General features: G+C 51.0%; 1 protein-coding gene across 1 annotated transcript; it reads right to left on the reverse strand.

Annotated features, from left to right (window-relative positions):
* Window positions 1-3,420: 3,420 nt before the first annotated feature.
* Window positions 3,421-15,216, reverse strand: MPC1 (mitochondrial pyruvate carrier 1). Its single transcript, XM_075411791.1, is given in 4 exon segments — window positions 3,421-4,395; window positions 5,158-5,290; window positions 6,857-6,953; window positions 15,051-15,216. Coding segments are annotated over 4 exon segments (324 nt in total). The 5' UTR covers window positions 15,126-15,216; the 3' UTR covers window positions 3,421-4,376.
* Window positions 15,217-27,407: the final 12,191 nt, after the last annotated feature.

The following is a 27,407-nucleotide window of genomic DNA, read 5'->3' on the forward strand; positions in this document are numbered from 1 at the left end:
CTCTCCCCTGCGCCCCGTCGGCTTCCGCAGCAGCAGGACAGCTAGAAGCACACGGCATGTGGGTATGGGGTGGAGCAGAAAGTAGCCTAGTTGGTTCCACACCGAGTGGAGAAGGATGGAGAATCTAACGCTTCAGGCACCTCTGGGGGTGGTCAGTGAGAGCTTCAGCGTACGGCATCCGGCGTACGTGGCTGCGTGATGCTAAGCTGCTATTTCCTTGGGCAGAGGGATGGCAAAAATTACCCCCAGTTTAAGTCTACTGGTGCCTCAGTTCCGCAGAAACGTGGGCTCGTGCTTCTGCTGGAGATGGTGGCGTGGTGGCAAACGTGTCGGAGCATCGCAGCGTCTTCCTCACCTCCTCCCACGCGACACGCAGTCCGCAGCTGAAATCTTTGGGGTCCCCACAAAACCGTGCAAGCCGTTCTGTACGTCCCGCGGAGCCCCAGCCCAAGTGGCTGCTCGGGAGGCCACGTTTGGTCTGCAGGGCGGTGGTGGGTGGCCAGGACCCCCTCCCCTCCCGTCACCGGAGCAGCGGAGGGAGAGCTCTCATCCCACGCGTGCCGGCGTGGTGGGGAGATGGGGAGCAGGGCAGCGGGTTACCCTGCCTGCCCTCCGTTTCCAGGACACGAGGAGAAGCTCTGTGCTGAGCCCCTGGCGCTGCCCCTAGGACGTGCAGTCACCGGACGCTGGGCCCTGCTCTGCAGGTCTGCACGGGGCAGGCCCTGGGGACGTGCTCTCTGCCGTTGCTCGCTGCTACGCACCACAGGTCCCCAGGGAACTGGTTTTTAAAGACCTAACAGCCTTCGTGGTGGTACCAGTGATGGGTGTCACCTCTCTATAGATGAGAGCCATGCATGCCTCACACACTGTTTGTTCCGCAGCGTGCCCTGCCACGCACCTACAGAAAGTGCGTTTTGATTCGAGTGGGATGCTGAAGTGCTAATATGGGGAATCACTGAGGCTGCAGAGAGGTGCTGCTGGCTGTGCCCTCACCAAAGTCCTCTGCAGAGTCCACGCTTCAATTTTCATTTCCTTTATTAAATTCGCCTAGATGCAGCCAAAAAAAATTAAGCCTGAAATTCAGAGGAATCTTCTAGATTGCTGCGGTCCATAGAGACTTTGGTGGGGCAGGTCTTCTCGTTGAAGGCAGTTCCTTCAGCGGGGGAGAATCTGCCTTCTGCTCCCTGGTGGCTGCAGAGGAAGCAGGGGTGACCAGGTCAGACCAGACACCGAAGTTGCAGTCTGATGAATCAGGGCGATGAACCTCACCACTACCTCTTCTAATTTAAATACAGGCAGGATCAGCCTTTGTGTATAATTATTTTACAAAAACCCCCATGTATAGTAGGCAGGATAGGGCTGCTCCTTCAGGCAGCAGAAAGATAGGGGATTAGGTCCAAAATTCCAGAAGCAGCCACTGGAATTGATGGCGTTGAAGTATTGCCAATGACTTGTTACAAAGGCATCTTAATTCCAAAGCGTATCTGAGCGCAAAATATAAAAACAAGAACATAAAAAGAAGCCCTCTTTTTTCCTATTCTCTCTCAATTTACAGTTAGATAGATATAGACAGTTTAAATCTGGGTCTGCTTTTCCGGTCTGCCTGGCTGTGTGCAGGCATATTTGGCTCCACCTGGGATTACTGGTGGCTTTCTGGTCGTACAGGGAACGCAGGCTTGTGACACCTGGCAGAGAGCAAGCCAAAGCCGTGGTGTTTCTCTTCCTGTGTCTCGCCGCTGTAAAGCAGGGAGGAGCCGTGGAAACCCGGGCTGCCGGAGCCCCACGGCTGCCCCCTCCATCCGGCTGCCGCCGGCCCCCACCGCTGCTCCACGCCGGAAGGAGGCAGAGGGTTTTCTTGGGCAGAAAGTTGGCAGAACTACCCCAAATTTATTTTTCCTGGTTCCTCTGCTCAACAGAAATTCTTAATTCTCTGTGCTACCACGAAATACCATGAGACAGTCGTTACCTTGCCATGAAAAACAGCCAACTCAGAGCAGGCCTGTGTTGTTTAATATTTCTGTGTTGATGGATTTTGGCTCACAAGGCAGTAGGATCAAAAATTTGTTCGGCTTTTCTAGAAAGAGCAAATTCTTTTCCTGAGCACAAGTCAAAACAGCTGGTAGAAAATATCATGTTGCCTTTAGCTGACGAACACGTCAAATTTCTGGTTTCATGATGAGGGCATTAGGGATTTGCAGGCTTTTCATTCCTCTATTCCTAACGCGGTGTGGTCTGCCTGCAGGTTGCATTGGTTCTTGACCTCACCAGTTTGCATGCATCCACATCTAAATCTGAAAGTAGCCAGAAAATCTGCTGAGTAATCTCTTGCTGAACGACACCTGAATCAGCCAGACTGCTGAATCGATGCCGTTGGTGGTGGAGTTTTATCCTACTCAGAGCAGTGCCTGTCCCCTGCGCCAGCCACCAAGCTCGATCAGCTGTAAACCTCCAACCCCTCAGTCCTAAGAACGAGGGTTCCATGGTTGCTCTGGTCACATTTTAGGGCTTTGATGTCCCGTACCCCTCCTCACCTGTGGAAGGGGGCATTGAACGGATACTGCTGAAAGGGGAAAGCCAGAGGTTATGAGGAATGCGAAGTAAAGGATCTTTTACAGCACGGTAGAAAACAGACAGCAGAGCTGCTTCAGGGACTTGCCCGTTGTACTTGATGAGACCCCCCCCTCAGTCCTGCCGCTTGGTGCAAACATCCCCCGCCAAACAAAGCAGCAGCTTCTGAAAGCTCGGGAGCTTACCGGGGGGCCGAATGCCCCTTGTGCCTTTTGAAAAGATCCCGCGCTCCTGAAAAGGCAATTACCAACCTCCTCCAACGAGCCTGCCTCGCTGACGGCGACAGGTAGCGGGGATCCAAAAATCGAGGAGCAAAGGAGCAAAAGCTGGAAAGGAAGAGGAGGAACTACTGGAGAGAGTCCAATGGAGGAAGGGGAGGGAGAGAAGATGACTACTTTTGTGACAAGACAGCACTATGGACGGGGCAGCTTTATGCCCCAACCTTCCTAAAGCAACAAGCAGCAGCTGGTGCTGGTTTCACCCACCCGGCCCTGTGAGCCTCTTCCTTGCAGGCTGGTGGCTGCATTTAGCCTTCATGCAATCTGGAACACCAACCAGCTGATAATTAGTCTAAGATAATATGCAGTATTTCCTCAGCTGCACAGTGACTCCTGTCACAGCAGAAATACTCATTCTCAGTCAAGCACCCCCACCCCCTTTCCTTGGCAGGGCAAGCAGTGCAAGGTCTTAGGAGCCAGAGGACGCTGGCCTGAACTCAGCACAGACAAAGGATAATACCTTTTATCATTACTTTTCCAGCCTGTTTGTGCTTCATGCTGTTACAGGAATAAAATGACACTCTGAATAACATTTCACTTCAGGATCTGGTATCACAATACAGCAAACAAAACATTTCAAAATGTTGAAGGGATTTATTGCCATTTGGAACATGTTTATTGTTCAAAAACACTGCACTGAAAATCCCTCACGTACATTCTTTGTCATCTGTACCTTCACATCAACGTAACTTTCAGGCAGGTCATGCAGGAAAACCACTCTCCCCCTGAAGTCAGAAACTACTGAAAGGCACCTCGTGTCCTTCAGATCTCGGACTCCAAACAAAGTTTTTTTGCCTGTGTAAGGATTACATACATCTAGAACTACTCAAACAGTAGGAAAAAAAAAATAAAATCCCTTTAGAACTTCTTAAAGAACAGTGTCAGACTTTGTTGCTTTCCTTCATTCGGTGCTATGCTTTTGCTTTTCTGAGTCTTCTTTAAATAATGTGCGACTGTACGTTAACGAGGTCTCTTTGCCGAGACGAGGCATGCAGAAAGGGAAGGGGGGAAGCTGGTCACTTCCAGGCTGCCTATCTACACATTTGTTCTTGTAGATCAGCAAGCCACTGCTTAAATTAGGAAAAAGACAGAATAGGAATGAATGCACCCAAGTTAAATGGCTTTTAAGAATATGGTAATACCTAGAACAACAGTACCACCTACAGTTCTGTTCACTGACCTCTGTTCATGTTGGTTTTGTCAAACCATCACGGGCCACTTTTGTAGACTGGTAGATTAAAAAAGTTAGTTTTCAACTATTGCTTGTTATTCGGACGACTAACTCTTTATTAAAAGGGTAGTTATTAAGGACCTGTAAGGCAGCAAGACTATGTTGCCGAATAGCACTTTTTAAAAGGCAAAATTAAAAAAAAAAAAACAGTAGAAGGATTCTTGGTGGGGTCATATTCATAGTGGGCATCTCCATTTTATTTATCCCCACTGCAATTGTCACAGCAACTGTAGATGGCAAGTCTTCCTCGGTTGCGATTTGGGATGAACACATTCCCTGGCTTATTTCAAGTTAGATATTTAGTTCTTTTTCTCCATCCTGCCAAGAGAAGAACAGCTTTTGTAAGAGTGAATACTGAACTGCAATTGCTACAAAGAAACCTGGACTTACAGTAGAACTTCAGGAATGAAGGACATTTGCCCAGTTATTCACGCAAAGGCAGGGCCACCTGGAGCTTCGCTCAGTCTCATTTTTTAATTTATAGTTCGGGAGGCTTCATCCTCCCATTGCTCCACAGAGATTTCTTGGGGCAGAAGAGAGAAAAGCCATAATCCTGACTGGTCAGGATTGCTTGGGGCAGTGTCTGCGCCACTTGCTAGACAACGCGGCTGTGGGACGGCTTGCAGCCTGCTCCCCAGCCGCACTCTGCCAGATCTCTACCCCACACAGAGAACAGTCAGCTCAGAGAGGTTTTGCTTGATTTCTCTTTCAGGCATACAACCCCTTCAGAGATTTATGGACGTTTCCATCTCAGGAATTAGTTACCGAGGCAGACACACGCCGACCAACCGAGGTAATGCCCAAAGCAGACCCCAGAACAGCCAGCAGCTGCCCAAAGCCCTGCCTACATCCATGACCATACAGGTTCTCAGCCCCTTCTACATGCACCCCTCCAAACCTCCCAAGGGGGTGCAAGGCAACAAGTCACAGTTCAGCGCTCTGACAACAAGCTTGCTAAAAGGTAACGCAGTCAGACAAGTGCAGAAACCACCCAGGGCTCTGCACCACAGCTAAAAGCCACGGACAGAGTATGCCAAGAGCCACCAGTTTGTGACTTCCCCTGTTTAAAGGGTGACTTGCCTGTATTTGATCAGTCGTCCTCCTTGAATAAGCTGTGCGACTTCGTTAGTGAAGTGGCATGCAAAAAGCAGCCAGTTCCTCGGCTGCACTTTGTAGGCGAATCTCATGAAAGTCAAGGAGTAACAACACAGTGCTGCAAAACATGACAGATACCGTTAGGAGATTATTTTTAATATCTGCATTTTGTTGAGGCTTAATTTTTCCCACCAGTGTAACGTAATGACAAGTAGAATCGCTTCTCACTGCTTTTGAGCTTTCCAGTAGTCCTACAAAACTTGTCCACTTTGAGGATCCAATGCAGGAAGACACACAACAGTGCTCACTTCTGCTACACAAGAAAATCTACAGGGTGGCAGCTTTCCACAAACGCTCATTTTCCTCACATCCCTTCCTGGGATGCAGCTGAAGCCTTTTGAGTTCATTACTAAACTATCTCAGCCAGAGAACGAGCATTAATCCCACAGAGGCACAGCCTGCCCTACACAATTAGGCTGACAATTTCCAGGGCAGTATTTTTAGAAAATAAATACAGTTCTTGCTGGGAACATTCTAAAAATGGACTTTGAGAGAAGGAGGCTTCCATCCCTAGGAAATCATGAACATTCAGAAGCACAAAGCTGAGTTACCTCCTTTCCAGGAAGGCCCTCCTATCATAAATGCATTTAAATACAGGAAATTACAGCCTGAGAAGTCACTGGTTTTGCAAAGTTCTGACAGCTTAAAGAAAAAAAAAAATTGGGAAATTAATTGTTCAAGGAAAACAGCCTCTAAGTACAGAACCTAGAAGATGGGAAAAACCTATTTGTACACACATCACCATTTGTAAAAATTAGAAAAGCGTCTCAGCATTGCTGAGGGGGGTAGCTGCCACCAAAACACTATTTGCAAGACAGCTTCACTCCCCCAGAGACTACCTGACCTAGCCTGCCATCCCGAGGAAGCTGATTAAGAGACTGAATTACTCTAAGGAGAACCTAGTGAGCAGGAGGCTATAAATTTCATTAACCCAAAGGTATTTTGCTTCAGGGAGAAGAATTACTCAGAATTAAGTTGTTAACTGAGTTAAGGAAGAGACATAATGCCAAAATTAAGCTAATAAAAGCTGTCAGATTTATGATCCTAGAGAAGTATTCGCATAATAAATACAGAGACAGATACCTAGGCAAAAACTATACATGTTCCAAGAAAGGTGGGGGAAAAAAATATTGCTTATGCATTTAAAAACAAATTATCTCACTATTCCTTAAGAGTCATCCTAGCCCTTCACAGGCGACTGCTCTGCAAGGAGTTAACCTCCTCAGCTGCCTTTGGCACCCTGCAGACCAAGCATCACCATTTCTGCACTTCGTCAGCGTTGATGTATTGAAGTCTCACGCTGACCACAAGGCATCGTTGTTCTCCATACAAAGAAGATGCAAACAGCTGCACTTCAGGAGCGAGTCTGGTGATGGAAACTGCTACGACTCCCGACCCGCCGCCCTCCCTTTCCTTACTGGAAAGCCCTCTGAAAGCGAGCGCTGCAGCTCTCCAGTGCCTCAAGGCTTAAGTGGCCTCTCCAGTTAACGTCACAAGACATTTGATATAGCTACAGCTGCTTTGATCACAAGTCTGCAAGCAACTAATAATGTGTCACTGCTCAAAGGACAGAATCTGCGTTGCGTGGTCAGCTTACTGACAAGGAGTTTGTCTCGGGTCTTACCAAATGTCATTCGGCCACTGATGATTTCTGGCGATTTCTTCATGTCATTAATAGCAGCAATAGGAAGCCCCCAGTTAGCAACTGGCCCCCAAAAGTGCTGTAAAAAGGGAAAAGCAAAATAAAGTCACACAGAAACACAGACCTCCTGCAGTATTCCTACAGCCTTCCTTAGCCACACAAAGCTTCAGAGGACAAGGGTAAGGGTAAAACTCCAAGCTAAGATAGGGACTACTTTTGATGTCAGGGAGAAAAACCGAAATCCTTCTTCTGGCAGGATCTAGTCTGCAGGAGGGAGGGAAGAACCCACACTGAATCTTCTCCTCCCCCTCTACTCTGCCCTAGCGAGGCCCCATCTTGAGTACTGCACCCAGTGCTGGGCTCCCCAGTTCAAGAAAGATGAGGAGCTACTGGAGAGTCCAGGAGAGGGCTACAAGGATGGTGAGGGGACTGGAGCATCTCTCCTACGAGGAGAGGCTGAGGGAGCTGGGCTTGTTCAGCCTGGAGAAGAGAAGGCTGAGAGGGGACCTTAGAAATGCCTCTAAATATCTGCAGGGTGGGTGTCAGGAGGATGGGGCCAGACTCTTTCCAGTGGTGCCCAGCAACAGGACAAGGGGCAACGGGCACAAACTGAAGCAGAGGAAGTTCCAGCTGAACAGGAGGAAGAACTTCTTCCCTCTGAGGGTGACGGAGCCCTGGAACAGGCTGCCCAGGGAGGCTGTGGAGTCTCCTTCTCTGGAGATATTCCAGACCCACCTGGACGCGGTGCTGTGCAGCCTGCTCTGGGTGACCCTGCTTGGGCAGGGGGTTGGGCTGGGTGACCCACAGAGGGCCCTGCCAACCCCAAACATTCTGTGATTCTTGCAGACTGGAGAGGAACTACTGCCAGGCCTTTGAAATGCAGTTCTGTGTAACCACACCTCAGCTACTGCTACAGCCCGATTGGTATGGTCGTATCACCACCTCAGATTTACAGCTCACTTCATACAGAGAACTGGCATTCATCTCTCTCAAACAGGGCTCCTCAAAATGTAATGAGAGCACAAGGACTTGCTGAAGTGTGGAACTGGACCTGTTTTTGCATTATGCTGAGGATGAAGAAACGCTCAGCAAGCACCTCCTTCCAAGGGCTTACACCATCTCTTTGGAAGGGCTGGGCCATGCAGCCAAACGAAGTCTTTACCAAGAGCTTCACCTGCAATTGCTGGGAGAACTCTGTGCCACCTGCAAAGTGCCATGGTTAGCCAGAGATACAAGCAGAGCAGTTAGCTGCAGGTGTGTGCACAGATGGAAACACAGAGACCAGGAGCCCAAAGAAGTCAGAAAAACTGTCCAGAGTTCAATCTGGTGAGTATTGTCTAAAAGACTCAAAACTGAGAAAAACAGTGTCATAAGGCCAACTTCCACTACTGTTAGGCGTAGCAAGGCTTGAGTAGAACTCTTTCCACAGAAGACACATGCAGTAGTTGCATCAGCTTCTCCAAGTGGGAAACTAAGAATGCTCAAAAAAAGATATGCCAGATATGGCAAAAAGAGATGCACCTCACAAAAAAGCTTTGCCAATACCAACTACACCCATTCTTCTGGCACTTCCTCCAACTGTAACGCTGCAGATACCACAACGATTTGGAATTGTTGGGGGATGTTTAAGTTTCTTGTAATTTTAATCCCAAGATTCTCTTGCCAGTCAGGATACTGTAGTGTTACAAAGTACTAACATTAAAAGCTGCAGTTGCTTCCTGCGGATCGGGGTTGCAACACAAAAAACTTTACTAAAAAAAGTATATAAAAAAGCGAGTTTAAAGTTGTGCACACTGCTTTGGCAGTTTAACCTTAGTACAACAGGCAGAACAATGGAGTATTTCTGCCAAGCGCCTACAGAATGTGCAGTGGTGCAAACTCAGATTTCTAACAAGAGTATTTTGAAGAGCACAATAAATGCCTTTCTTGACTATATTCTTACTGATAGGAAAATTGACATCTGTAACGGCTGAAGCCTCTCAAGCACATCAGAGGTGACGTGGCATAACTGAGAAGCATTGCAGGGCTGCGTGGTGTTTACACTGTACAGCTGTGGTTAGGCAGTGTAAAGACACATACCTGTAACACCACTCACACACAAGTTACATTGCAACCGAAGTCAGCAGCACAGAAGTTCTTGTTTTAGAGGCTTTAACGTAGCTATTTGAACAGCTCTCAAGGTCAGGAGGACCAGAAACAAACACCGAGTCAGAGCTGTGATCACCCGCACAGCAAGACAGCCTGTGCCAGCCTCACCACCCCACAGCAGACTGCAGGAGGTCACTGGTGAGGCTTTTACAGTCACTTCAGGAGTCTCATTGAAACAATTTTAGTTTCAGAAAAAAAATAAGTCTTTAAGGCTCTAAACTTGTTCATTTTTTGAATCTATCTCCTTCTCTGGAGATATTCAAGACCCGCCTGGACAAGATCCTGTGCAGCCTACTGTAGGTGACCCTGCTTCAGCAGGAGGGTTGGACTAGATGACCCACAGAGGTCCCTTCCAACCCCTACTATTCTGTGATTCTGTGACTCGGTGATTCTGTAATTGGGGCTTTAAGAGTCTTAGTGGTGACTTTGTTTTGAAAAGTAAATCAAGTCAGCTTGGCCTTTTCACTCAATTCAGCTGCCATTAGAACACACAGAAAGAACCCGCCGCAGGCCCTGGACCACCTCAGGCTGCACGAGCTGAGGAATCATCAGCTCCATCCCAGTAGCGCCGCAGCCGTAACTTCCCTCTGCTGACCAGGGAGGTAGATTTGGAACCTTCCCACGCGAGACGGTCATCTTAAGTGCCTCCAGGCAGGCAGCCCTTTGAAGTTTCTGCATACAAGAATTAAACTACACCTATCCAGTTTGTCTTTGGTCTAAGTAGAAGAGCAAGTCTTCTGCAACACGATGATTCACCGCCTAACAGGCATAAAATACCCACTCCCAGTTTCAGGAGTGAACTGAAAGGCTGAAGGAAAGACAAGCCTGCAGTGAGAGTTATATGGTACCACTTATTGTCTGCAGTAAAGCTAGTTAAAAATAAGCCAGGCAGTTCAGTTCTGTACCAGCATCGTTGCTATGCAGAATGGCTCCACATTCATCTGACCTCCTTAGCGAAGAGTATGGGGGGGGGGGGGGGGGGAAAAATAATATAGCCCCTTTAATTTTGTAGTCATTACTTCAAGAGACATTCTGAAGGAGCTAAAGTTTGATCACCTTAACCTCAGACTTGTCAATAAATGTTACTAGTGCATCTCGGAAGTTCACAATATGCTTTGCTGATGCAGGTGAGGTCATAACAGCGCCAAGAGAAAAAGCCTGCAAGTTGCTGAAGTTCAGGAAAAAATGAAGCCACAAGTCCCCTTCCCTTTTCTTACCGTGCTGTTCAAGTGGGCCGTCATTATTGTCCATTCAGAAAGCACATGGAAGAAAAAAAGAAAGAAAATGTTAGTTTCTTTCATAATCAACATAACGAAGTGTGCCACAAACAGAAGATCGGTAGAAGTCGGGAAATTGCCGTGGCAGTAGCCTTGATTAACGTAGCAGTACTAAAAATCCCATTTCCCCTCAAGAGCTGTCATTGTGACGAGCGTTTGCTGCTCAAAACCCTTTTTCCTAGCAAGATAAAATCCTGCTGTGGTCTGTGGAAGAGATTCATCTCCTGTAGACTTCCAAGCGTCCAAGATCCCAGCCCAACTAGCTTAGAAGGACACCAACAGCAGTCAAGGCTTGCCCATGACAAAGCTCAACAGCTACAGCTCCTCTGCGGAGGCTTTGAAGGAGTCACTCGGAATTCCTTGTATGCCAACACAAGTAGGTCAAACCAAACGCTGCCAGCGCTCCTGCTGTCACACCAAGCTCAGGCCAGCTGCGCCAAACACGAGCTCCAGCACATCTCCAGCCATCTCACACGCAGCTCCACTCCAGCCGGGTGTGAGGGCCATCTAAGGGATCACACCGGTACCAATTAATTTATGTCAGGACTTGGTGATCTATGCATGAAGACAGACTACAGCACGTATTTCAGATTGTCTGCTACTACACCTTTACAACGCTTCAGAACTTTTACACCTTCTAACAAAGATACCAACAGGACTCAGTTCTGAATTGTGACTTACAAGAAACCAGCTACTACTGGAAAGCTTATGATTGCTGCTCACCTACCACCGCCCCAGGCTGTGGAACACTTCCCAGCAGTCACCTCCCTCACGCTGATCTCCGCCTTCCTCGAGCGCTGTTCTACCGACAGCTATGGCAAGGGAACAGTCACGCCTGCTCAGGAAGTCACACTGCGTCTGCACTTCGGCCAGTCTTCGCTGCAAGGCACAGGCTGGCTCAAGACGCTTTGTTAGGGCGTCCTTCACTAGTCCAACCACTTGTTTTTTGTGTTCTTATTAACTGAACTACAGCAATAATTAATTGAAGTTCAGAAGACAAGTGCACACCTCCGTTTTTTCACAAAACCTTAACTAAACAAGTTCAAATGTGTCTCTCGGCACGACGACTTTGTGCCAACAGAAGTCAGCCTCCATTTTTGAAGTGGAAATTGTTTTCAGACAAGGGAGAGCCTAAAATAGAATCAAACTGCTGCTGCTGCTTTAACAGAGGAGGCAGCTCTGGCCAAGGTCTCGCCAGGTTGCCCTCACACCCACGTGAGGCTGGAACAGCTATTACGCTCCTAAAAGAGCTCAAGGTCATACAGACTTTTCCAGAAGCAGGCACCCAGCCCCAAAGCCCTGCAGCCAACGCACCGTACCCCAGTGCCAGGCCACCGCACGCCTCTGTCCCTGCAGTGACACCGTTCCCAACCAGCAGCTTCCAAGCACTGCACTCAATCCCTTGACAAAGGGAACACCTCATACTAAAGTTTCCAGACCTGTGGACGGCAGTTGTTGGATCTGCTCACTCGCTGGTTGATGTGCCTGCTTTCTGTCCAAGTGTGCAGGCATCACCAGAGGAACCAACAGCAAATTAACACCTTATATTGCTATAATACCTGACATTGCTACTACAATCCATTCCAGAAAGGCTATACAGAGGAAGATTCATTTTTCCAAAATTTTTACGTGCATTTTCCTCATACTGGCAATGAGAACATTAACAAGCCAGTGACCATCCTGCACATATCAGACCTGTCACTACTTGTTTCCCCCACACTGCCATCCCCTAAGTGGAAAGGCTATCACCCTTCTGCAGGGGGTAGATGGTTCGTTCTCCCAGCAGACAAGACAGTGACAGGAGGCCCTCTGTCCTTCAATTTATAGCACAGACCAGCAGAGGACGTTTTCAAGTTCTTATGCCCTTGTGTTTAAAGATTCACTAATGAGGAAGACTGGAGATCAGCTAATTCTACTTATACTACTTACCCTACCTCTTTTAAAGTTCATTTCAATTAAAAGAAAGATCCTTGACAGATTATGTCAACAGAAGTGCTCAAGCTTTACAAGGCGTGAACTATTATTTCAGTCAGTGTATTCCACCTCCCTTAACAGAGCCATCACCACATTTGCATTACTGCTGAGTCATCAGGAAGAGACATTTCAGAAGTGCCCCCTCAAAACCCTCCACGCTTATTTTCCTATTACCAGAAGATTTTTGGGACTCCTTGGGATCCGTTATGTGACTAAAGTAATTTAGGCTTCTGCCATGAGAAGATGCCAGAGGCTCTCTCTAGACCTTCTCTCTCAAAAGAGGAGGAAAGCTGTTTTACTGGAAGCTTTTCAGAAGACATTGCTTTAAATCTTTAGGATAGGAAGTAAAAGGACTCAGTTCCCCACTGTTAGCGGCTTAGATAATACAACTTCAGCAACAGCTGACATTTTTAGGATCTACAGGAAAAAAAAAAAAATACAACTTCAAGTTCACAACTCATAGAGCTATCAAGCTTTCAGATGCTAATCAGCTAGTTTTAAAATAACATTGCTGCTGCATTTCACAAGAGGCAGGAAAAGTCCACTTACAGCTTACACTCTACACTTACTTTAAAACATTAAGATGTGGTTAAGGCAAATCTATACTTACATGATTTACAGTCATTCAGATCCCTGTTAAACACCACTTGAGAGAAGCCAGATGTGAAACTGGCAGAACATTTAATCATTCATGACAGCTTTAAAAGCAATTCGTCTTGTTTCTTTGTGCAAGATCCAAAAGCTAACCATGATGTCATGCAATTCCAATGCCAGACACATCCACCTGAGACAAGGCAGCATGCATTCGTTACGCTTGCTTTCATGTTTTTCGAGTTGTGAAGCTGAAACTGAAGCTAGTTATTCCAACAGATGTCTGCAACTTTTGACTGCCCCAAGCCATCATAGCAGTCTGCTCGATTCCACCGCTTTGGGTACCTTCAGTTATTCTCTTCACGGGCAGGCAATTTAAAGCTCAACACTGGTATTGCAAACAATACCGCAACTCAGTGTTCCCCACAACCAAGTCTGGCATTCACAAAGCCTTGCCTCACGGCAGCGATTCGGTGCCGATTTCTAGAAGAGATGCCCTCGTCTCAGAGCTCTGAGGAAACTCTGGCTCCGGGAGCAAGAAAGGAAAGGAATTTTCTTCGTGATAGAGTCCTGCAGTCTGGGGAAGCAAGAACCTCCAGGAAGGTACGTACAGAGATTCAGCTCCAAAGCACACACACTCGGTTTCTCCTGTGGGGAAGCCAGACTACAGTCTGTGTTCAGCCTAGAGAAGAGAAGGCTGAGAGGGGACCTTAGAAATGCCTCTAAATATCTGCAGGGTGGGGGTCAGGAGGACGGGGCCAGACTCTTTCCAGTGGTGCCCAGCGACAGGACAAGGGGCAACGGGCACAAACTGAAGCAGAGGAAGCTCCAGCTGAACAGGAGGAAGAACTTCTTCCCTCTGAGGGTGACGGAGCCCTGGCCCAGGCTGCCCAGGGAGGCTGTGGAGTCTCCTTCTCTGGAGATATTCCAGACCCGCCTGGACGCGGTGCTGTGCAGCCTGCTGTGGGTGACCCTGCTTGGGCAGGGGGTTGGGCTGGGTGACCACAGAGGTCCCTTCCAACCCCGACCATTCTGTGATTCTTCTGTTGACACTTAAAGCCAACGTCTCCTAATAAGCAAGAAACAACACTGACAGGCCACGCCAGATGGAGCAACTGACTTCAGCCTTTCATGACTTACCCAGCAACAGGAGCACAAACCCAGCAGCTATCTGTGCACCAAACCCTGCAGAACCCACACCGCACAGGCAGAATCCTGTGGAATGCCCCTTTTTTGCAACACAGTCTTATTTAGATTGCTCATTTCAAGAGTAGAACTAGGATGGAAAGGTTTATTTCAGCCACCTTTTCAGTCTTGGGGAAGGAAGAAGATACTTCCAGTCAGTAACTCTGGCAGTGCTAGGCAGCAGCCGTTCTCTCTTCTGGATTCTTGGGCGGTGCCAGGCAGCAGCCATTCTCTCTTCTGGATTTTTGTTTGTTTTTCTCATTACAAAGCAGACCGCTGTTTTCCTGGCCATTCCCATGCAGCACATGAGCCCTGGCACAACTAAGTGTTAACATTGAAACACATCTATCAAGCTTATGCAATCCCTTGAAGACTTTCAAAAGGAATCCGCACGGAAGCCCGCTCTGACCTTTCTCCACTTTGCTTCAGGGATGTTCTCTTCCTTCTCGTATCTTACTCATCCTCCTGCCCCACCGTTTCTGTGGGACTTGGTTTTGCAAGCTCCAGATAAACCCTCACCTGCTCACCGAGCCTTTCCCTCACAACCCCTCTCGCACGAAGGCTTACACCACCTCCTGCCACTCGAACCGAGCTCCCCCGGCGAGCAGATGCCTCCTACACGCTTGCTCAACGCCCAACGCCAGCTGCAACAGGCGTGGGTACAACAGCCACCAAGGGCCGCGGCAAAAGGTCGCTCCACCGCCTCACCCCATTTTTACCTGCTCGGCTTCGCCGGCCGAGGAACCCTCGGCAGCTCACCCACGCCGAGCCACGGTTATCGCGACTCCAGGCTGCGACAGCACCGAGCTGCCCCCGGGAGGCGACTCGAAACCAGGCGTCCGGGGGAAGCGGGAGCCCGGCCGGCCCCCGCACAGGCCAAGGTCAAGCCCGGTGCCCCCCGGGGCGGGAGGCCCGGCGGAGATCAAGGCCCGGCGGAGGTCAAGGCCCGCCGTCCCCGGGCGGCTGAGGGGGGGGACGGGGAGGCCCCGGCGCGGTGCCACTCACCTCATCAGGTAGTCCCGGAACTCCTTGCTGCGCACGTAGTCCGCGGCCTTGCGGGCCAGAGCCCCCGCCATGGCGGCCCTCGGCGGCAGGGAGCGCCCGGCCCACCCGCCTCACGCCCTGCCGCCACCGGCGCCGGTGACAGCACCCCCGCGCCGCCCGCCCGCTTTACGGCAGCGCCCGCGCCACCGCCCCCCCCCCCCCCCGTCACTCTCCGCGCCTATTGGCCGCGACGGCCCCGCCTTCCTCCTCCCCGCTCCCACACCGGCGCGGTTGTCATGGGGAGCCGTAAAGCAACGCGGCGGGAGGAGGGCGGTGGGGGAATTGTCGCGAAGCGCGACGAGGAGGGTCGCCGGCGGCTGAGCTGCCGGCATTCCTCCGCAGCCGGCGGGGGAAAGTCGCGCGGCGGCGTTCCGAGCCGCCATTGGCTGCAGGGCTGCGGCTGGCGGCTTCCCATTGGCCGCTGAGGGGCGCGCCCCGCCTCCGCTGTGTCTCGCTCCGCCCCCCGCGTGGGAGATGGGTGCGGGCGGGGGCCTGGGCCTGGGGCCTGGGGCCTGGGACCTGGGCCTGGGCTTGGGCTTGGGCTTGGGCTTGGGCTTGGGCTTGGGCTTGGGTTTGGGTTTGAGGTCTGGGCCCGGGGTCTGGGCCTGGGCCTGGGCTTGAGCTTGAGGTCGGGGCCCGGGGCCCGGGGTCTGGGCCTGGGCTTGAGCTTGAGCTTGAGGTCGGGGCCCGGGGTCCGGGGTCCGGGGTGTGGGGTACAGGTCCGGGCCCGGGCCCGGGCTTGGGGGCTGGGCCTGGGGCCTGGGCTTGGGCTTGAGGTCGGGGCCTGGGATCTGGGGCCTGGGGGCTGAGGTCTGGGGTTGGGGCCTGGCTGCCTTCCCCAGGGCCCTGGGGAGGGGAAGGGGCGAGTTTTCCCCATCACCGCGGTGGCCGGGGTGACCGAAGGCCCTAGCCGAGCGTATGACAGCGGCGCGTGGGGTGGGATGCAGAGAAGGGGGCCCGCCGTGGCTCCAGCCGTGGGTTTGTGCACGAAAACCCTGCGAGGATTCGAGGAGCCCGGGGTGGGGGCTGTGGGTTTGGGGGGCTGGGGGTGCGGGGCGGTGACGGTGCGAGCGCTCGGCACTTTCTATTTCATACCTGGGCAGAGGTTACTTGTTTAGAAGGGAAGATAAACTCTAACCCGGCTAATTCCATCCCCATAAAACGTGGGCCATACAAACAAACACCTACACGTGAATGACTTCTGTTATCTTCGCACTGGAGATAGTGAAAATGGATGTTTTATCTCCTCTGCTTTCCAAAGGCTTGCAGCTTCGGGTTTTACAGCCTGGGACCGGCCTGGGAGAGCAGCCCGGGGCACACCTACGCTCTGCAAGACGCCCGGGAAGCCGTGGGTGCTTCCCTTTCCTTCTGCTCTCCGCCAGGATCTTAGAGAGGAAAACAAAAAACAAAAAGTAGAGCTCTGTACCCTTCTTCTGAGTGCTCGCTCGGAGAGCAGCAGGGTTGGAGAAAAGCATTGTGTCTACACATCCTCTCCTTTCCTGTATCTGCAGCATATGATACGACACCCCACCACCACCCCTGGCTTTGCTGTGTGGGAGAAAGAGCTTTAATCCCCTCGCTGCGTTACGAAAAGCCACAATGTAGCCCAGCGTGTTTCTGCGGACTGTTCGGCCTCCTCGTTTCAAAGCAGCAATGGGAATCTGAACGAGGCGCCGAAGAATCGTTCATCCTGGTTGATTCGACTTGTGCTAACAAGGAAGGTCTGTGGAAATCAGCTCTGTGTGTTCGAAAACCTCACGTGGCGGGGTTCCGCATATCCTCCATGTCGGTCATCAGTGTTGCAGCTACGGTTTTACCTCAAAATGTAGCCTGATTCTCCCTTACTGAACATTCATCAATTTTTTTCTTTATGTATGGACTCCTGTCTGCACTGGAAGGCGGCGTTCTTCAGCCTTCCTGGAGTAAAAAAGTTCTTTCAGCCTTTTCTCACAGGCTGTGCCTTTTAAATCCTTTAACCTTTTGCTTACTCCGGTGCTGTTTATGCCTTTCTGAAGGCACAGCCCCAGCCAGGGTCATCCAAGCCTTCCCAGCAGCTCGGTGCCCTCCTCTGCCTTTGGGAGTGTCCCACTTTGTTTTCAAAGTGGTTAATGGGAAAAGCATTAACTAGAAATGCTCCCAGAAGGAACCAGCCCCAGGTAACAGGCCCTACCAGTTACACAACAGAAGCAGCTAGCGATGATTCAAAGTTTGCTTTTGCTGCCGCTCTGCAGGCGTTCCCAGCGGCTTTATTTGCACACCAGTTTTCAGGTTTCTCCAGAGGGTATCCTGTCACAAGCCAGCCGAAAGACCCCCTCGGTTTATCCCAGTCACAGCTCCCATCACCCACCTCAGCCTGTTCAGTAGACTGGGTTTGACAGGAGCTGCCCTCGCCAAGCCCATCTTAGCAGCACTTTCAAGAGTGTTGTTCCCCGAGCTAACATTAACCCGTGGTTTAATAAATTATCCGAGAAATTTTTGTAGCTATCAGAATGAGGCCATTTGGTTTATAATTTGCTGGGTGGTTGTTAACTCCCCCTCTTCAGCCACGTGCTCTTCTCCAGTGCTGGATTGCTGGACATCCTCTTTGTGAGCTGGAGGATAATCACTGCTGGTCTCAGGCTGCCTCTGCTAGGGCCTGGTGGGCCTCAGGGCGAGTTGCGTTAGATCCTGCCATACGTTTTTTCTAGAATATATTTCAGCTGTTCTTTTCCTGGTCTGAACTATGCTTCTGTCACAGAATCACAGAATGGTCGGGGTTGGCAGGGACCTCTGTGGGTCCCCCAGCCCAACCCCTGCCGAAGCAGGGTCACCCAGAGCAGGCTGCACAGCACCGCGTCCAGGCGGGTCTGGAATATCTCCAGAGAAGGAGACTCCACAGCCTCCCTGGGCAGCCTGGGCCAGGGCTCCATCACCCTCAGAGGGAAGAAGTTCTTCCTCATGTTCAGACAGAACTTCCTATGCTTCAGTTTAAATTAAATTTAAATTTCAGTTTAAATTGCTCTAGAAGGAGCTACACCTCGTTTTAGCAAACATTTTCTCCAATGCAGAACTGCTTTTCTCAGTGCTGAAAAATACAGCAGCCAGCAGGTAACAGTTCTCACCCTGGCTGTGGAGCTGGCATGCTCGTGCACAAGATCATCATAGTTCATTTGCAAGATTACTGGTTTCTATGTGGAACCCGATCAATTAGGATAAATTATTACATCATAGAGGCGTTTCATTGTCTGCAGTTCGCAGTAGGATCTGGAGGGGAATCCAGCATCTGAATACAAGCATGTATTTCCAGCTGAGGACCTGCAGATAAGACAGTGGTGTAATGTTTACAAAACCACAAGAAGAACACAGACCATCCTCAATGTTTACAAAACCACAAGAAGAACACAGACCATCCTCTGATAGTGACCAGAGGAACACTGTGGTGTGGGAATTATAATGGGCAAAGTCAAGAAGTGGAAATTAAAAATGGATCTGGAAAAACATTTGGATTGCTGAGACGTAAATAATGGCAAATTAGCAGCCACTGTGATTCAAAATCATCATTGGCAAACCCAGTTCAAGAAAGATGAGGAGCTACTGGAGAGAGTCCAGCGCAGGGCTACGAGGATGGTGAGGGGACTGGAGCATCTCTCCTACGAGGAGAGGCTGAGGGAGCTGGGCTTGTTCAGCCTGGAGAAGAGAAGGCTGAGAGGGGACCTTAGAAATGCTTATAAATATCTGCAGGGTGGGTGTCGGGAGGACGGGGCCAGACTCTTTCCAGTGGTGCCCAGCGACAGGATAAGGGGCAACGGGCACAAACTGAGGCAGAGGAAGCTCCAGCTGAACATGAGGAAGAACTTCTTCCCTCTGAGGGTGACGGAGCCCTGGCCCAGGCTGCCCAGAGGGGCTGTGGAGTCTCCTTCTCTGGAGATATTCCAGCCCCGCCTGGACGCGGTGCTGTGCAGCCTGCTGTGGGTGACCCTGCTTGGGCAGGGGGTTGGGCTGGGTGACCCCCAGCGGTCCCTTCCAACCCCGACCATGCTGTGATTCTGTGATTCTGTGATTCTGTAATAATGCTTCAAAGGAGATAATTTTAGATTCTATTTTAAATATAGAATTATATTGCTAGGGCTTTAGACTCATAGAATGAATCATAGAATGGTTCGGGTTGGGAGGGTCCTTTAGAAACCATCCAGTCCAACCCCCCTGCAGTGAGCAGAGACATCTTCAGCCAGACCAGGCTGCTCAGAGCCCTGTCCAACTTGACATAAAAAATAAGAATAAATGAGTTTTTACAACATGGGGAAAAATCCAATTCACAGGTTAGTTCACAGGTTACACTTCCAGCTGGTAATGTAGGTATGGGTGCTGCCCTAGGAGGGTATAGCAATTACTATCTAAAAATGGACCTTTATAACAGTATTTGTTTTTTAACTTATAAAATTCTCTTAACTAAAGAAATTAAGATAATAAGTGGTCGTTTTTTAAGAACCATGCCTCAGCATCCGTGTGAGAAGCAGTGCTGAACTGCTGTTTGTAGTGTCACACCACTGCATTGGTGATGCCCGAGAAGGAGCTGTTGATGATGACCTTGCGTTTGGGAAGGAAGGGGCGAGGGCTGCCTGGGCAGCTGGGTGCACTCTGCACTTTAGATGGCTAAATCAGGTCAGCTGGGGTAAGGGAGCCTGTTCAGGTCCCACCGCCTTGCAGAATTCTTCTTCACTCTGAGAAAGCTTCTTCTACAGTTGAATGAGATATGGTCACTTCATCGCTGTGAAGGTTCTGGCCAGAGGAGCGGAGCAGGAGGGGTGTTAGTGCTCCCCGGCAGGCTGCACCGCCTAGAAGGCATCACGCTGGGCTGCAAAGCGGGGTTGGTGTCCTCATTATGGAAAACCTGCCTTGGGGATGAATCCAACAGGATAAAGAAAATATGTGGGAATAGTTTTCTATTCTATTTAAAAAAAACTGAGGATACAGTATCAATGATGTGGTGTGAACCATCTCAAGTAAGGTTGTGAGGAGGTTTGCTTTCTCCATTACTGCCTTGCAAAGTATCTGCTGGAACATTTATATTTCACGGGAAGAACTAATCACGGGTCTTCTCCCAAGCTTTCTGTGTCCTTCTTCAAGTGTTTTATACAATAAAAATGTCCCAAGGATTGTAAGGAGGAGCCTAAAATCAGGGTTCTGACTGATGGCAGAAAGTGAAGGAGTCAAAGTTGAGACACTCTGTTAAATAATGGCAGTCATGTTACCTACGTAATCCTCTCCTCAGGACTCACAGGTCTTTACTGAGCTCAATCAATATAAATTTAATAGAACATGATAGAAGTATAGGCTCCCAGTATATCTCAATAATAATAAATTCACTTATCGTATTTAAATATGCTGCTTCCCTGTTCCATGTCTCTCCCCAGCCTAAATAACCCAAGAACAACTACCCGAACCAGTGCCACTGGAAAAACTTGAACGCAAATATTGGTAGGCTTGATTTAGGGAAAAAAAACCCACTCCGATTAGCAGGCTTGAGCCAGAAAGGCACGATTACACTGTGGTCTAATCGGAGTGTCCTTGGCAGCGTTAAATCCCCGTAAGTCAGGGTCACAGAATCACAGAATCACAGAATGGTCGGGGTTGGAAGGGACCTCTGGGGGTCACCCAGCCCAACCCCCTGCCCAAGCAGGGTCACCCAGAGCAGGCTGCACAGCACCGCGTCCAGGAGGGTCTTGAATATCTCCAGAGAAGGAGACTCCACAGCCGCCCTGGGCAGCCTGGGCCAGGGCTCCGTCACCCCCAGAGGGTCAGTTCTTGGTTCTCACAGACTATTTGATGGCCAAAGAACATGGGGCCCCACTTGGTGGGCTGAGGTTTCTCCCCCTCCCCGGTGAGCTGCGACAGTATCCAGGGTGCCGCTGTCTTACCAGAGGAAGCCAAAGGTTGTCTGTGATCGAATTGGTGACGCATATCCAGATAGGGACCCTGAAATCACCTTTGGCCTATTTCTTTAACAGGCTAAAAAAAAAGGGGGGGTGGGTGAGTGGGAAATTTCAGTATTCTACGGCGGATAAACAAGCCGCGGGGCGTACAAGATGAGTAACGTGAAGGTAAACATGCCAAAGTCCTCGCCAAAGCTGCTGGGATCAAAGAGAAATAAACAGTAGGGCCCAGTGGAATTCTACAAGGCCGTTCAGGACTCAGCAGGGAGTCGTTTAGGTTTAGGTTTATACGAGGTCTAACAGGAAAAAAAAGTGCTGATTCAACTGTGTATACTTATGAAAAAATAGGCACGTGTAACCCGATGTCCGTGTGAAGAGTGAGACGGGTGGCTGTAGACCACCTCCAAGCTCTGTAGCCAGGGTCCTTTTCTTATCAGAAAGATGGGAAATATTGTGTCCTGCAGACATCTGAGGCCATCTGTGGCATGGGCATTGATCTTCCCAAGAAACATTAATGTGACATGGTGATGCTACGCCTTGGTTCACAAGGACTATGAAGAGGTACCTTGGTTTTACACCGAGAGCCTTATAAATGAAGCACAGGAGCCTACACCCCAACACCGTGCAGTACGTAGCTACTGCTGATCCATGGCACGTGGAGCGGACCGCAGCGTCTGCCCTGCACGTGCTACCGCGCTGACCTTTTGTCTTCTGAGGCGTATCTGCTGGAAGCCACCGAGAGGAACGGCGAACCCCTCTTCTCTTTTGATGGTTTTGTTCCAGCAAATAACCGGCCTCACCTTTAAAACCACAGCTACCTTGGTTCCGTCCTGTGGCCGTGCGGGTTTTGCACCCAGATGTTGGGCCCTGGTCTGGCTCTCTGTGCTTCCAGAACGTGGGATTCTTCCCCCTGCGAAGGTTCTGGTGGGCGACAACCAAGCCACCTCTCAGCCATCTCCGGCTGAGCTGAACGGATCCGGGTCTTTAATCTTCTCCGTGGGAGGCACGTGGTGTTTTTCCCTGCATCCAGATGCTGAACCCTTTAAATACAGTGAGTGATACCAGTCGGTGTGTTTTAAAAATAGCACTTGAGGCCTGGATGATGGGTTTTGCACGACGTTTTCTCACCTTTAACATATACTGCCGAATCCCTTCTTCCAGTTCCGTTTAGAAGCCAGGAATAAATCTTCCAGTTACGCTGGCAAGGTTTTTCTCATAATCCTGATACAAATCGATTTTTAAGAGTGGTAGGTGCCTGTCGATGATGTTGGCTGCAAGTTTTGAGAAGACTGAAGCGCTGGCGTTAAGCATAGGATACGGCCAGTCGCAAGGGATCTTCCCCAGCTGGGTGTTCTGCTTGACGGGAGGCACAATCTGGATGAAAGCTTTGGTGGCTGGGCGAGCCACCAAGCCCGGCTCAGACGGAGTTTGTAGCTGTTGGCTGCACGATGGTGGAGGTGTTCCTGACCTGAACTGCTATAAACAGGATAAAAACCTACCAAGTTTAAAGGTCCTGTTGGTGCAAGACCAACAATTTCTGCACGCGTTGGTGGACACACTAATACATAACTCTGCTTCTAACACCAGCGCTGTATTTTTCCTCAAAGACTACCTGATGGCCAAAGAACCCAAGGACCCTCGGGGGCTTCCTGGCACTGGGGACAGTGCAAGATGCACGAATGTGCGTGCTGGGTATCTGACATGAGCTTCACGGAAGGTTGCTGTCATTCCTGGGCTCGGGCGAGTAACATGAATGTGTTTTGGCTGGGCCAAACGTATGCGTACATCTCAGCTGCGTGCTCCACTCCAGTCCTGCCCATCTACAGAGACGTCGAGGAGCACGTTCTTCACTCCTGGACAGAGTTGTTACCCACGAGTGTCGGTCCACAGACCCGACGTGAAGACCGCAGCCCTGCAGTGGATGTGGGGCCGCACTCGGGGTGTACCAGATGGCAGCAAGGCTGGTGGTTGGACTCAGACCAGAGGTCCCACCAGCAGAAGATCAGCACTGCAGAGAGTGCGTAAAAGCTGATGGGTCACTCTCATCACTTCTCTGAAGTGAAGTGGGGGTTATGGCTGTTCTCGGCGTTTAAGGCTCCTTTGTAACAGCTACCACTCCTAAAAGCTAAATCCTTTTAGTACCAACAGGTGAAATAAACTTAGGCCCCTGGGAGAAGTCTCCTGTGCTTCAGGCCAATAATGTTCTTTTCCCAGCGTGTTAGTTCTGACTTCATGGGGACACGGTGACTGATGTTAGGGGATGACCTCTCACAGAATCACAGAACGGTGGGGGTTGGAAGGGACCTCTGTGGATCACCCAGCCCAACCCCCTGCCCAAGCAGGGTCACCCAGAGCAGGCTGCACAGGACCTTGTCCAGGCGGGTCTTGAATATCTCCAGAGAAGGAGACTCCACAACCTCCCTGGGCAGCCTGGGCCAGGGCTCCGTCACCCTCAGAGGGAAGAAGTTCTTCCTCCTGTTCAGCTGTAGCTTCCTCTGCTTCAGTTTGTGCCCATTGCCCCTTGTCCTGTCGCTGGGCACCACTGAAAAGAGTTTGGCCCCATCCTCCTGACCCCCACCCTGCAGATATTTATGGGTATTTCTAAGCTCCCCTCTCAGCCTTCTCTTCTCCAGGCTGAACAAGCCCAGCTCCCTCAGCCTCTCCTCATGGGAGAGATGTTCCAGTCCCCTCATCATCCTCATAGCCCTCCGCTGGACTCTCTCCAGTAGCTCCTCATCTTTCTTGAACTGGGGAGCCCAGCACTGGACACAGCACTCCAGATGGGGCCTTACCAGGGCAGAGTATAGGGGAAGGAGAACCTCCCTCGACCTGCTGCCCACAGTCCCACGCAGGTGAGCTCACTGTGGACAACAGCAGTGAGTAGGGATGCACAGCTGAAACCCACCCACTTGTCCATGTCAAATGCTAAGGAAAAACACAGCTTCACGCTCCACACCAACTACCCCGTTGGAGAAGCGGCTGTCTTGAATGGGTGAGTAAAGCAAATAACTGATTGTAACAGAGCTTACAACAGAGAGAAAAGCCCAGGCAGTAACAGGGCAGTTGGAAAGTCTCCGGAAATCACTGGCTCTTCGTTTGCATGCCTTAGCAAGGAGACTATAATTAAAATTCAAGCCTGCTTTCTACAGCAGGGCAGGCATGAGGCTTTTCGGCTGCGGCTGTTTTTACCAGTGCCTGCAGAGCTTGGAGGACAGGCAGAAGCAATTAGGCAGGAGCGTGCCGAGCCGAAACATGGCGCGGCCTCACCGCAGACCGTGACTCACCGGCCTCTTTATAAACTAATTTCCTCAACGGAGACTGGAATTGAGCTCGGGCCAGAGCTGGTGGTTTAGAAAACAGTGAGAGCGCCCGGAATCGCTCTCCCAGTCCGTCTGGATGAACGGACAGAGATCCCCATCTTCCACCTTGCACCCAGGTGGTGGAGTACAGCACCTTTAGCAGCCAGTGCACAGCAAAGTTACCTGCGGTTCACCTGAATAGCTCAGCAAACCCCCAACTCCTTGTCTTCAGCTCCTCTTCAGAGCTTCTAACGCAAAATCTCTGCTTCTCGTGATCTTCAGACCTTAGCCGTTGTTGTGACTGCCTGTTACTTGCCTTGCTGTCCTGCCTGCGGTGCTCAGCCAGCAGTCGCGCTGCCCGTGGAGGAGATGCTGTTCAGACACGTAACAAGGCTTTCTGAGCCTCGGGACAAGGCTCATGGGACACAAGTGGGACGCAAAAGGGGTGAAGCAGCCAAAGGGGAACCCCAGTGGGGTTAAAGCAGGAGGAAGGCACAGCCAGCAGTGTGTCCTGGCTGCCAAGAAGGCCAATGGGATCCTGGGGTGCATTAGGAGGAGTGTGGGCAGCAGGGCGAGGGAGGTTCTCCTCCCCCTCTACTCTGCCATGGTGAGGCCCCATCTGCAGTGCTGTGTCCAGTGCTGGGCTCCCCAGTTCAAGAAAGGTGAGGAGCTACTGGAGAGAGTCCAGCGGAGGGCTACAAGGATGGTGAGGAGCTACTGGAGCATCTCTGCTACGAGGAGAGGCTGAGGGAGCTGGGCTTGTTCAGCCTGGAGAAGAGAAGGCTGAGAGGGGACCTTAGAAATGCTTATAAATATCTGCAGGGTGGGGGTCAGGAGGACGGGGCCAGACTCTTTCCAGTGGTGCCCAGCGACAGGACAAGGGGCAACGGGCACAAACTGAAGCAGAGGAAGCTCCAGCTGAACAGGAGGAAGAACTTCTTCCCTCTGAGGGTGACGGAGCCCTGGCCCAGGCTGCCCAGGGAGGTTGTGGAGTCTCCTTCTCTGGAGATATTCCAGCCCCGCCTGGACGCGGTGCTATGCCCCCTGCTCTGGGTGACCCTGCTTGGGCAGGGGGTTGGGCTGGGGGATCCCCAGAGGTCCCTTCCAACCCCGACCATTCTGTGATTCTGAGTTTAAACCCTCCCATTTTCACCAGCTTTCAGGATACGAGAGGATGCGCAGTTGCAGCTGGTGCCCGTTGCGGGCAGACACGGAGGGCAGCGTGGGACCGTTCACACGGTGACGGACGTACCCACAGCAGCTTCGCCGCAGCGTCCTGGGCCAGCGCAGAGCTGCAGGAGCGAGGTCGGCTCGGAGGGAAGAACCCGCGCTTCTACGGGGTTATGACGCCTACTGCAGAAGCGGAAAAGAAAACGGGCTTGCACATTTTCCCTTGTTACGAACTGTATTAAAGCATCTTATTATTTTATTATAATAAATTAGGTATTATTAAATTAGATATTATTAAATTAGATATTATTTTCTCTTTATTATTTATTTAGACTGCTTTTTTTCTAATCTAGGAAATATCCGAGCTGTTGGGCCCAGCTGTGCTGCACCCCTATCTGTTGGGATTCGGATACATGACCCTGGAGCTCACGTGGCTCCTGTTTGAAGGCACCATCTGCAGGGGTTCAACAAGAGAACTTTGCTTCTAAATATTTGCTTTGGCATTTCTCCTGCACATATCTTAAGAGGCAGCTTCAGAATACCTGAACGAAAACAATTTGCTGGTGAAAGCTGTCTCCTTTTCTGCTGTAGTGGTCTGCTCTACCTTCCGTGCTTATCTGCCTTACTCATACTCGGGATCTAGAAAACTGCAGAACTCTACAAAATCAGGAAGTTCCTCTGTAAAAACAGGTTATTTAAAAGCAAACCCCAGGGTTTTTCCTCTTGTCTGTGTAAGTGGTGGCAAAAATACACGCAGTCAGCATTATTTCCCCATGGCATGTCACCCGCAAGCCTACACCTCCTGGTTACTGGGAATCTGTATGAACTTGTGGCGAGTTTTCAGAAGCCTGGACTTGTCCTCGACCTCTGCGCGCACAGCTTGGCCTGGGGACCTGCTGCTGTACAAACATCCCATCCTTCATCGCCCCGACTCCCAGCCACGCCTGGGCTCGGCTCAGCGCAGCCCAGAAGCAGGAGGACAGAGGTGACACCAAAGTCGCGGCCACACCAACGCCTTGACGGCGCTGCTGGCCAAGCAGCCGCTGTCCCAGCCACTTCTTCTGGTGCAGAAACATTTGCTTTGTCCATGGGGACCTGGATAAGGGGGGTGCAGAAGGGCAGGCGAGCAGCTGAGGTCCAGGGAAAGCGCCTGCCTGCGGCTTTTAGCATCAGCACTCACATCTGCTGGCCTAAGCTCGGTGGACCGGTGGCATGGGAGGGACAGCCCTGCGGCACTCGTGGCTTAGGGGATGAGCCAAGCCCTGGCACAGTTCATCTGGGGAGGAACAAGCCCATGCACCAGTACAGGCTGGGGCTGACCTGCTGGAGAGCAGCTCTACGGAGAGGGACCTGGGTGTCCTGGTGGACGACAAGGTGACCATGAGCCAGCAGCGTGCCCTGGCTGCCAAGAAGACCAATGGGATCCCCGGGTGCATTCAGAGGAGTGTGGGCAGCAGGTCGAGGGAGGTTCTCCTCCCCCTCTACTCTGCCCTGGTGAGGCCCCATCTGCAGTGCTGTGTCCAGTTCTGGGCTCCCCAGTTCAAGAAATATGAGGAGCTACTGGAGAGAGTCCAGCGGAGGGCTACGAGGATGAGGAGGGGACTGGAGCATCTCTGCTACGAGGAGAGGCTGAGGGAGCTGGGCTTGTTCAGCCTGGAGAAGAGAAGGCTGCGAGGGGACCTCAGAAATGCCTCTAAATATCTGCAGGGTGGGGGTCAGGAGGACGGGGCCAGACTCTTTCCAGTGGTGCCCAGTGACAGGACAAGGGGCAGTGGGCACAAACTGAAGCAGAGGAAGTTCCAGCTGAACAGGAGGAAGAACTTCTTCCCTGTGAGGGTGACGGAGCCCTGGCCCAGGCTGCCCAGGGAGGTTGTGGAGTCTCCTTCTCTGGAGATATTCCAGCCCCGCCTGGACAAGGTCCTGTGCAGCCTGC

The sequence above is a fragment of the Opisthocomus hoazin genome, chromosome 2, assembly GCF_030867145.1.
Source record: "Opisthocomus hoazin isolate bOpiHoa1 chromosome 2, bOpiHoa1.hap1, whole genome shotgun sequence".
In the NCBI taxonomy this organism is placed as follows: Eukaryota; Metazoa; Chordata; class Aves; order Opisthocomiformes; family Opisthocomidae; genus Opisthocomus; species Opisthocomus hoazin.